Source organism: Strigops habroptila, chromosome 3 (genome assembly GCF_004027225.2).
Source record: "Strigops habroptila isolate Jane chromosome 3, bStrHab1.2.pri, whole genome shotgun sequence".
NCBI lineage: Eukaryota > Metazoa > Chordata > Aves > Psittaciformes > Psittacidae > Strigops > Strigops habroptila.
This window is the reverse complement of record NC_044279.2, coordinates 80,511,568-80,523,172: the sequence shown is the minus strand read 5'-3', so window position 1 is coordinate 80,523,172 and position 11,605 is coordinate 80,511,568. Positions and strand designations below refer to the sequence as shown.

Below are 11,605 nucleotides of genomic sequence, written 5' to 3'. Positions count from 1 at the left end.
CCCGCCCGCGCAGCGGCCGGTACCTGGCACTCAGCAGGGCCACCCCGTCCCGAGGCCGCCCCTGCTGGGGTGGCTCTGCCGGCGCAGCGCCCGCAGCGCAGGCACCAGCTGAGCGGACACCCCGAGGAAGGGCGATGCGGCCTCCCCGGCGCACCCGTATCCCCCGCCACCGCCGCCGATTGGCCCGATCCGCCCCGCCCCTGCCGCATCTCATTGGTCCACACCGGCACGTGACGCCAACGAGTTGCTGGGCGCCAAATTCAAACCGATCTGTGTTGGGCGAGCGGCGGAGCCCGGAAGAGCTGTCGCCGCCGCCTCCCTTCGCACCCGCTGCCCCGCCGGGAGCTGGTGAGTCGCGACCTGCGCCCGGTCCCTGCTGCCGCCTTCTTCCCTTCCCCTCCCCTACCCTCCCCGCGGGGTCTGGAGGCAGGGGCCGGCAGCACCACGAGAGCCGCCCTAACAGCGCAGGGCGGCCGGGAGAGGGAAACGTCTAGGCCCGGGCCGGGGTGAAGGGGCCCTGGTGGGGGGCAGAGGGACTCACCGGCGAGCGGGGCAGGGCTGGGGCGGGAAAAGGAGAAGCCGGGCGGCCTTTAGCGCTCACCCCCTTACCGCCTTCGGGGCCGTGTGTACAGAGGGTTGCTCCCGGTCCTATGCCGGTGGTAGCAGCTTGAGGCCTTCTTGAGAAGTGTCTCGCTCCCGCAGAGAATGCAGCCTTTTGGAGGCTGGCTAAAGGTTGCTCTTTTGCCATTGCCTTACGGGGATCTCTCTTTTAAGAGAGTGGAGCAGATCGCAAAGGGCCATGTACGTGCCTGAGCGGCTCTATTTGTGGCCTCTGGCTGCTCTGCAGACCCTGATTGCAGGGCTGCCTGCTCCCTGCACATAGGGCATCAACAACTCAGTGTCCACCTGTCGAACTCTTTCTGGTTTGTGTGTATGTAGGTGATTTATACTGAGAATTTTCGTGTTTACTTGCTGTCGCAGTCCAATCTACTAATAGAAAAGACTTCTTTTTTGTTATATGTTTCTATTCTGCCTGCCATATATAAGTATTATTTGTGTATTCTTGATCTGGTATAGTTTACTGGAAGAGACAGCCTCCATTTAATTCTTGAATTACATGATATTTATAAGTGGTGTTCTCAGAAGGGACATTCTGCATCATACCCTGAATGCAGTATCTCTAAATTTTATCTTCTCAGGTTTATAATCTAAACTGTCTGTTGTCCAAAAGTTTGACATTTAAATTGTATGATGCTCAGTGAAGAATTTATGTGGTTATTGACAAATCTGAAGAAGGAATAACTAAAGCATTTACTTTACATTTATTTTAAAGCACCTAACTTCTGTATTTATTGTGTGCTTTCGTAGTATTTGCAATGGTCTCATCTGTTAAATTCCCTTTTCTCTAAACTCATGTAATCTGGTTACAGCAATGAAATGTAAGAATCGGGACTAGCGTTTCTATGTTCCAGCTTCCTAAGTCGTAGTCATCCCTTTCCGTACATCATTATGATGTACTCTGTGGCTCCCAACTTGTGATGCAAATTATCTCCTCTGCAAATATCTCTCCTGTTCTGCTTACTGCTTACTGCTTACTCAAGGTGTGGACAAAGGAGGTACAGTGCTGTTTTCCAGTAGCCTTTTCAATCGTACTAAATGCTTTTTAGTATTATTATTGTCTTCCCTTTTTGTTAGCTTTGTAGCAATTGCTGAGAACATGTGCTCTGTAGGAGCTCTGCATGACTTGCTGCACGTCTCCTAGCTGTTCCTGCCCACTGCACTCATATGGGGTATCTTTTGTTTTGCAGAATTTGTTCTCATCCCTTTCAATGGAGAGTGACTGTAGAGGTCAATAATGAGGACCAGCCCTCGCAGGCCCTTAATTCTCAAAAGACGGAAACTGACCCTCCCGCAGAAGGATGAGCCCAGTACCTCAGCAAGAGATGAGAACGGCGGTCAGGATGAAAATACTCCTAAGCAGGAGTGCAGCCAGGAGGACCAACGCAACAGCCAACCCAGAGGCAAAATGGACTGTGGCCTGCAGAAATTCCCAACAGGAATAAAGATAATTGACCATCCTACCATGCCCAACACACAAGTGGTGGCCATCCCTACAAATGCGGATATTCAGAGCATCATAGAGGCACTGACAGCAAAAGGAAAAGAATGTGGCAACAATGGGCCCAACAAGTTCATTCTCATTAGCAGTGGGGGCACATCCCGTTCAGCAGGTCCAACACCATCGCAGCATCTCCCATCAGAGAAGAAACCCAGTGCAGTAACCAAGGCTGCAGATGGTCAAGAAAGAGAGAAGAATGTCACACAGACACCTGGTCTTGCAGGAGGGACAATGCTCTGGCATTCGAGAATTGATTCTGTGGTTGGACACGAACAGGAGAGGAAAAGTATGTAATCTTAACCCTTTTTTTGGTCTTAACAGATAGATGAAGAGATGTGAAGTGGGCCAATGAGTGTAGTTCTTGAATCTCAGTATGCAATAACAAAAACTATTTTGTTAATTACAAAACAGCATGGATTTGATTCTAATAACCTACATAGCTATGTATATGCAGTGAAATCTGAAGGATCCTAGTGGATATATTTTTGGTGGAAGAGATGGCAAATAAAGGTCTATATCAAAGCAAAAGTTTAACGGTGGCAGAAAATAACTGGCTCGAGGAAGTCAAGTCTAGAAGAACAAAAGACTAAGTTTCATTTAGCAAAAGGGATATGGTTGTATTCAAGACTAACATAGGGCACCTTAGTCAGTGACATAACATATGGGCCTAGAGCTGTGAAAAAGAGATGCTTCCCATCCTTTAATAACTAAGTGGCAAGTCTATTTCTCCCTGGGCTGCCTGATGAAGCTGCTGAGTAAATGTTAGAAGTGGGTTGGATTTTACTTCGAAACACTGCTCAAATCAAATTTGTATTTGCAACTTAAAAGAGCTATGTAGCTTTTGGGCTGTAGTAAACCTTATCTCACAGTATAGTACTGTCTGATACAAACCCATACACAGCTGCAATAGCCGTGCTGCTACAACCAACCTCACCAGAAATAACAAAACTGGTAGTTTTCACTGATGCAGTTCAAAAACTTGGAGACACCTGAAGTTCGGACTTGGGTCTTGTGCTAGGTCTTTCAGTTGGAGTTTGTCACTACTTTCCTTGGCCTCTGCTTACTAGATTTATCCATTAACTAAAAATACTTGAGTTCTTGATGTACTGGATCAATATTGCCCTGTTTTAGTTGAGAGCAATAGACTGGTCTGAATGTTTGTTTTTAAGGCTGCAGATCATAGAATCATAGAATAGTTAGGACTGCAAAGGACCTTAAGATCATCCAGTTCCAACCCCCTGCCGTGGGCAGGGGTGTCTCACACTAGACCATGTGGCCCAAGGCTCTGTCCAGCCTGGCCTTGAACACTGCCAGCGATGGAGCATTTACCACTAGATCATAGAATCATAGAATGGTTTGGGACCATTGGAAGGGACCTTAAAGCTCATCCAGTTCCAACCCCCTGCCACAGGCAGGGACACCTTCCACTAGACCAGGTTGCTCCAAGCCACATCCAGCTTGGCCTTGAACACTTCCAGGGAGCCACAGCTTCTCTGCGCAAGCCAGAGACAAAATGGTGGTTGAATTCCTTCCACAAGAAACGTTAGCATTGCAATACCATCTTGTCCCTATCTTGACACAGGGATACCTCTTCTAGAAATGTGACTACTACCTTCGTTTTGGCACTTGAGATGAAGGGGAAAGCGGGTTACTTTATGAGTAAGCAGAGCTATGGGCTTGTTACCCCAACAGGCAGTGGCGAGACAACGAGCTCTGTGTTGGACAATAGTCTCACTAACATCCAGTGGCTGGGGAAGATGAGATCTGATGGGCTAAGTCCCTGTTCTGTGAAGCAAGACACAGAGAAAGAGAACCAGATGCCTCTACAGGAAACAATCAAGGTAAGTAAGCAAAGACAAAAGAGCATGTGCTAAAACTTTTGAGAGGGAAGTAGTCCATGTGGATCAGAAGACTTGCAAAAACTAGGTATCACCATCTCTAAGTAACCCGAATTTGTCATTTTCTGATTTGAATAGCAGAACCTGGAAGATCCAGGGATATTCCATGGCCCTTCTTTGTCAACTTTGTGAGCACTAATGCGTCATTCCTTTCGTCTCTCAGACTGAAGAAGATTCTGCTCCTGCTGATATTCCTACTGCTGCTGCTGCTGCCTCATGGCAGGATTCGGTATCAGAACGACCTCCTTACTCCTACATGGCCATGATCCAGTTTGCCATCAACAGCACTGAGAAGAAGCGTATGACTCTGAAGGACATCTATACCTGGATTGAGGATCATTTCCCGTATTTTAAACATGTGGCTAAGCCAGGTTGGAAGGTAACAAGCAGACTTTCAAGTTGCTGAGGGCCACAGGGTGGTATTCTATAGGCTTTCTGAGTGAACATGAAGAGTTCCCCAGCCTGCAGAGCAAGATGGAAATTAAACACCCCACCCCATATACCCTCTCATTCCAGATGTTCCCTGTTCCACTTTTGTATCCCTTTTCTCATTCCACTTAGGCAAGATGATGGGATGTTTGATCACTAGAGAAAGAATAGGGATCTCAAGAGTAAATAGAATAAGAGGCTGATGATAGGGTTGCCTGGGTATGCAGTGAATATGGAGGTCCATGTTGCCTGCACTTTGGAATCTAATCCGTCTGCCAGGGCTGAGGTAGGCCTTGCTGTGCTGATGACAGAACTACCACTTTTCAACCTCCCCCTCACTTCTTTCCCCCCCAGAACTCCATTCGGCACAACCTGTCCCTTCATGATATGTTTGTCCGTGAGACATCTGCTAATGGTAAAATTTCATTCTGGACTATTCATCCTGATGCAAACCGTTGCCTAACACTGGACCAGGTATTTAAGGTGAGTGCCTCATGCAAAGAAAATGGAACAGGCTATCCAGTTCCTAAATGCCACGCTATCCAGATACACCTTATATTTACAGGAAAGTTAAACTGCTTTGACTTCAGCCTTTTTGTAGAAGCCGGATTCGGTCATTTCTCTTGATAAATAGACAAAAGCTCTGTATGGAAAGAAAAGGTGCTGTGCCTGTGCATGTGAACTGGAACTTCTGAGGGATGTATTTGTTCTTCAGGTGGTGTGCCAAATGTAATGATTCAAATTCTTAGTGAAAAGCTTTCCACTGAAATCAAGTAGGGGTTCCTATGCTTTTTGATTAGAGAGCAATAGGGTGGAATTACCCTTTGCCAGCTAGGTATTTGAGGAAGTACTGTTTTGTGGGAGAAACTGAGCTTCTGAATGTGGTATAGGTTTAAATGCTTCTGTGTTTTCTGCAGTGGGTGGGCAGATTGACTCTTGTTTGCTCAGATAATACAAGTTTTAAAAGTCCCATTTGTTTCCCCTTTGGTTGATAACTTCATGTTATTTTTTCCCCCTCAATGCCTTGCTGCCACCAGCCGCTGGACTTGGGGTCACCAACATCGCCTGAGCGCTCTGAATCAGTAAGACTTACCCTCTGGCCTGGGGCTTGGCCTTCCATTCTGCTCTTGCCAGTCACTGAAGGAAAGGACAAGAGGTTTTGGGAGGGGGACTATGTCACTGCTGCACCTAGTCATACAGCTCCATGCACACCCTTTTTGGGGAATGGAGTTGAGCCAAAGGTTAATTGCCTTCAGATTATATGCTGTCTCTAGAGCTGGTAGAGCTGTACAGCTTTGTGTAATTAGACATAGGCTGCAGTGAGTACCAACAGGCTTCAGAGAACAAGCCCACACAGAGATTTCTGGTAAAATCCTCATCTCCACAGCAGCAACCCCAATCTGCTATGGGGTTCAGATCCAGAAAGAATAGGATCTCTCCGTGCTCCTTTTTAATTTTGTAACCCAAATGCACTGTGACTCTCAGAAGGGTGAATCTGTTTGCACTCTCTTTTGCATTCAGCAGTTTTAACAATGACAGGTTTGCAAGCAGCCAAACACTTTTCTGACATGGCTACAGCCCTGGGGCAGCCTTCTTTCTGTCTGTTTAGACTTCTGATTCCTCTGTTGCCTCTGCTATTCCACTTGAACATCTATCTGGTCTATGGTTTGTATAGAAATCAAATATACAATGAAGCTACCCTATTTGCCTTTCCTCAGGCACTGAGGACACTGAAACCAGGTCACTACTGCGGTAGAGTCTGCAGCTGGAGCAGCTCTGTCATGCCATCTTTTTTTATGCACAGCTTTTGGTTGGCAGCTGGCTTTGAGATGGCATGGCTGCAAAACAGCAAGTGGCACAGAGCTAGAGCCAGCATGAATGCTGGGTGCTAACAGCTGCTCTCTCTGGATTAGCACAGCACAGACTTCTGGATTCACGGTTCTGAGTGAGGCAGCAGAATAAAGTTGGATTTTTCTCTTTAAATCCTTCTTTTCTCCTTCTCCTCTTTCTTATTTCACAATGACTGCAGCAGCAAAAAAGACATCTTCCAGATCCCCAGAAGAACACGGGAAGCAACAGCAGTAGCAAAACTGAACCCCCAAATGCACGTGAGTGTCTATATCAGCCTTGGCCAAAAAGAATCACTCTCATAAATCTGAGGTGCTCTCCCAGATTCCCTTAGGAATAGAAGTGGAAATTGTTATTCAGGTTCACCAGCTTTTAGGCTTCCTACTGTCAGGTTTGGAGCTGAAGGCAGTTTTGCTGTATTTGAGAGAGGGTGTGATGGGGACATAAAGGGGATTGGGTACTCAAATGGAGTGAGAGCAGAGCTTGGCCCAACTTCAGGGCTATGATCTGTCTGAAGGACTACTTGCTTGTTCATCAGGCCTTCCAGCTTGGAATTTATATCCTCAAACTTAGCAGAGAAGGCGGGTGAGCCTCTCTCTGATTGGATATTTATTTTTGGGGTATTTAGAAGGACTTCCCGTTGGATGCCTGGGTTTCAAGAGATAGTAAAGGAAGGGCAAGAGGCTAGCAAGTCTGTTTTCCCTTCCAGGCCGAAAGATGAAGCCTTTGCTTCCTCGTATCAACTCCTACCTGGTTCCGATCCAGTTTCCTTTGAGTCAGCCTCTTGTCTTGCAGCCTTCTGTATCCATGGCACAGGGAGCATCCATCAACAGCTCGGAGACTTTCCGGAGCAATAAGCGTGTGCGCATTGCTCCAAAGGTTGGTTTCCTGTTTTCTGAGGGTGTTTTAGTTCGATTCTTTTGAAGGAGGGGGAGTTGGGTGGGAGGGGGGTTGTTTATTTTTCTTTTTTATAGCTCTTACTCTCTATGGGCCACAGGCTTTATGGATTGGTCAAGGCAATTTTTTTCTACTACTCAGATGTGGAGAAATAAGAATGGAAGAAATGGCCTTGTTCTGCCCCTAAAACATTCATATTTTTGATAGCTCTGAAGAGACATGTAACATAGGGAACTTCTTCTGAAAGCTTTTGTTTGCATGTAATCTCTTTCTGCTACCATTTGGATTTTGGGTGGGTTAGATCCTTGGTTACTGACTGCATATCATTTGTGTTTCTTTGTAGATGTCACACTCTACAGAAGAGTCATCCTCTTTAACCATGGCTGCTGTCAAGGAGGAGAGTCAATGTAATGAAGGTTTATTTTCCCCAACCCATTGCCTAAAGGAGAGCAGCTCCCAGCCTGGTGAGGAATCAGCTTCTTTCCCTGAAGGCATCTGTATTAACGAGGAAGAAGGCTCTCAACTGGATGACTGGCTGTCCCCATTTGCTTCAACACTAACAGTAAAGGAAGACCCAGGTTTGTTCCTCCCAGTCTCATCCACAAAGGAGAAGAAACAATTCACCCTACTGAAATCACCATCTAAGGCTGTTTCTGACACGTTAGTTATAAAGAGACGGGAAAGGCGGGAAATGAGCAGATCCAGAAGGAAACAACGCCTAGCATTGCCTTGCTCAGAAGAGCCTGTCCTTGTTTTGCCACAAAGCAATGGCTTTGACCCTTTCCGGTTGGGGGCAGACCACCCCTTCCCACAGGAAAGCCAGCCTCTTGAGAATGCATCACAGCTCAGCTGCTCACAAGGGGAAGAGGGGCCTTTTAAAACACCAGTCAAGGAGATGTTCAGCAAATTGCCTGTTTCTTCTACTCCCAGCAAAGTCTCAGCAACTACTACCCCCCCACTAGGGGGCCTTGACCCCTGGAAGTCTGCATCCTTAGCCAAGGAAAGTCATGAGCTGGACTTCAGTCCAGTGAGAACCCTTCAATTGCCATTCACCCCCCTCCAGGAGAACCAGGACTTGCTGGGTTTTAACACCACACCTCTTAAAAATCCCCTCTTTGAGTCCCCTCGGGAACTGCTCAATACAGAGTCCAGTGACATGGTGCACGTCCCCCTCACAAGCTCTCCAGCATTTACTCATGAGTCTACTAAGCAATTATCTGTTGAACTGCCAGCTTCTGGCTTTACCGAAAACCGGTCGCTCATGGAAGGCCTTATCCTTGATACCATGAATGACAGTCTGAGCAAAATTCTCCTAGATATCAGCTTTCCTGGTCTGGAGGATGAAAATTTAGGAACAGATATTAGTTGGTCGAATCTTATACCTGAACTGAAGTAAACTGGCCTGGGGACTGAATTTGGCTTGTTCTGATATTACAAAAAGCACTCTACTCTTCTGAGATCTGTTCATGTAGTCTAGGAAGACTGTCTGCTTTTGACTAAATCCAACATGCATGGTAACAGAGGGCATTATTGACTCCTGCTAAGCTGGGAGGCAAGCCCATTGGCTGCTATGAGCTCCCTTTATAAGTTGCAATAGATTTTATGTGGAATAAGATAGAACCTCTCTGACCCTGTACTAGAGAGAGGTTCCTGGAGAGGGGTTATCAAGGGTACATCTATGTAGATCCTGAATGACATTTGCTACTCAAGGTATCAGAGGAAATGGATACACTCCTCAGTTATGTACAATAGGAAAGAGCCTGGGAACCTCCTCCTAGCTCTGTCCTTACTTCCCTTCACTTTGTTCTCCTATTACTTAGTATCTTCTATGTAATTTTCATGGTTGTAAATACTGTACATTCCTTAAATTAGCTTATAATTATAATAATATAATTTTATTATTGTAGGGTTATGTGAATATTTGGGCTGGTAAAGGGTTTGTCTTAGAGTGTTGTCTGTATGTTCCACATCTCCTATATTCTACCCTAGGTGACAGCCCCCAATACTTTTTTTCTTCTTTGACTGCAGAAACACATCGGTTTAGCCTGTTCTGAATGTTCCTGGGGCAAAAATCTGAAAAATTACCTTTATATGATTCAAGTCAAACTGAAACAGGTTGTTATCTGGATTGCAGCATAAAATTTTGGTTTGGCTTCCTTTTCTGAGGCTGGAATGGAAAAGAGCTTGGATATCAAACTCAATAGCTCTTCTGGTTCCAGACTCCGATTATTACGTATCTAAAGGACTAGGTAGAGTCACTGTTGCAGTAAAATGGACTTCTGTTGACTGGTTAAAGTTGCTCTTATTACAACCATCAGTTGAAAATGTAAAAAAAAACCTACAAAGTGAATGCTGATTTTCCACTGAAAAGTGACCTCTGGAAGCACAAGGTATGTTTCTCTTAGTGCAATGGGACAACTCATCCCAATTCCCTAGAACTCATGTCAAAAGAGGAAATTGCCATGGAAAAGACCTGAACCTTCTGCTTTTAGGCAAAAGATGTCTCATGTATCTACATACTCAATAAAGCTTCTGTGGGGACACAGCTGAGTATTCTTTACTGCTTTCTCTCTTACTAGCATGCTCAGGCTAGGCCATAACATGAACAACTGTTTTTTGCTTGTCTAATGTGTGTGTTTTCTGTGCTAAGTGCGTAAGTGATCATTAGGACATTTTCAGTATTCCTCAGGCCATGTTGGCCATTTCGCATTAAATTTGATTACTCAACCCCTTGCTTCATCTGATATACTTTTTCATGCTGTTCAAGGGTAAATCCTGACTTTACAAGTCAGAAACAAGCTAACTTAGTCTAAAACATCAGAACACCACCAGCAGACTAGTTTCTGTATTTTATGAATGCAAAAGAAGTCTCATAGAAAAAACTTTATTTCCACCTTTCCCAATACAGACTAAATTGGATTTAGATGTGTGTGGTTTTCAGAACCGCTGTTCTCTCGTGTCTGTGCTAAAGGTTATTTGCCCTCAGAAGATGTTCCAAGCACTTTGTGTTGGTGATTATTATTCCAGTTTTTCTGGGGAGAAATACTGGACTCCCAGATCTGCATTTCTGTCTGCCTGGTACAAGTGGCTGCTCAGCTTGGGGCCACCAGTGAAAAATGTTTTACTAGGCTGCCATGTGAATTTCAGACCAGAAGACTTCTGTCAGTGATTAGAAGTTGAAGTTCCATCACTTCTGAGTGAGTCTTGGGGATTCCTTGCTACTAAACAGGAAATAAAAAAGGATTTCTGAAAGCTTTAGGATTAATACCAGTTGGATACCAGTAGCCTCTTCAGCGTAGTTTGTTTAGGATTGATTTCCCAATACTCCCTGTGGGGGCAGGAGGTCTTGATTCCTTCTCTGCTAACATCTTCTATAAGGGAGTTCATGTCTTCCAGCCAGGATTTAAATTGCCATTCACTGACCAGGCAATCACAACAGCCTGCTATGAAAACTGATCAAAGCTACACAGCACATCTTGTCTTCAGGGGGGAGAGCTGAGGGCAAAGCTGTAAACCTACAGCCATAAAGACCAGGGGAAGGAGAAAAGCAGACAGAAGGGATGATCATGGGCTGTGGAAGAGACACACTTTGTGGTCTGTAGAACGCTTTCTGCTAGTATCTGTTACACAGCTTTCAACAGACTACTTAGATTTCTCAAGACATCCTATCTCCCTCTCGCTTCTTGCTCTTGAGAGGATGCATGCACACAACTGACATCCAAGAGCTAAGGATCATATCTCCAGAAAATTATGAAATGCTTTTGTCCTTGGAATGGTAGGATGGTGTCAATTCCAGACAGGTGATCCTTTGCTGTCTCTGTCAGCCGAGGTGCTTTGATGGCCACCTCACATTACACTTTGAGCGTAGTAGTGCCAAAGACTATTTTCCCTTCTTGCTGAGTATTAAATGGAAGTGCTGCTGGAGAACAGTTATATCAAAAAAGATGGGAAAGAAAAAAAAAGAAGCTGCAGATTTACAAGTGTTTCACCCAACCCAACTCAAATCCCCTCTTGGGAAGGATTTCATCACAGCTCTCAAGAAGACTATTTCTCTCCACCTGTGTTTGCCTGATGTTCTGCCTAGATCCTTTCCTTAATTTCATCCTGTTACATTTACCACAGTAAAGTTGCACAAAAAGCCATAAAGCCATCATACCAGTGTCTGACTGCAGCCAGCTTGCTGAAAATTTTAAGTCTTGGCTTCTCCTTCTATTCTTTCCCTGCTGTTATTTACATGTCACTATATGAATGAGTTGTTGCAGCATGTAAACTACTGTGAAGAAAAGTTGTTTGAGTGTAGAAGTCACAGATATTTGCATCTTTAGCGGTAAGACATTTCACATCTCTGTTGTCACAAAGGAAGAAGGACACTTGCTCTTAATATCCCAGACTTAGCCCACAGAAAATCTGCAAG

The 11,605-nt window shown here is 45.2% G+C and overlaps 1 protein-coding gene across 1 annotated transcript; it reads left to right on the top strand.

Annotated features, from left to right (window-relative positions):
• Nucleotides 1-268: 268 nt before the first annotated feature.
• On the top strand, nt 269-9,741 carry FOXM1 (forkhead box M1). The gene is made up of 9 exons (XM_030480421.1): nt 269-348; nt 1,809-2,405; nt 3,812-3,960; nt 4,181-4,396; nt 4,801-4,929; nt 5,484-5,528; nt 6,476-6,554; nt 7,004-7,173; nt 7,535-9,741. Exons 2-9 carry the CDS (start codon nt 1,856-1,858, stop codon nt 8,585-8,587), a joined length of 2,391 nt encoding a protein of 796 aa, XP_030336281.1. The 5' UTR covers nt 269-348; nt 1,809-1,855; the 3' UTR covers nt 8,588-9,741.
• Nucleotides 9,742-11,605: the final 1,864 nt, after the last annotated feature.

What these genes read in the sequence shown, in the direction of transcription:
- FOXM1 (XM_030480421.1), top strand. Translation starts at nt 1,856, where the DNA reads ATGAGGACCAGCCCTCGCAGGCCCTTAATTCTCAAAAGACGGAAACTG. An exon ending in CACTGGACCAGGTATTTAAG is followed by an intron (nt 4,930 to 5,483) that starts GTGAGTGCCTCA and finishes TGCTGCCACCAG; the next exon opens with CCGCTGGACTTGGGGTCACC. An exon ending in CGCCTGAGCGCTCTGAATCA is followed by an intron (nt 5,529 to 6,475) that starts GTAAGACTTACC and finishes CAATGACTGCAG; the next exon opens with CAGCAAAAAAGACATCTTCC.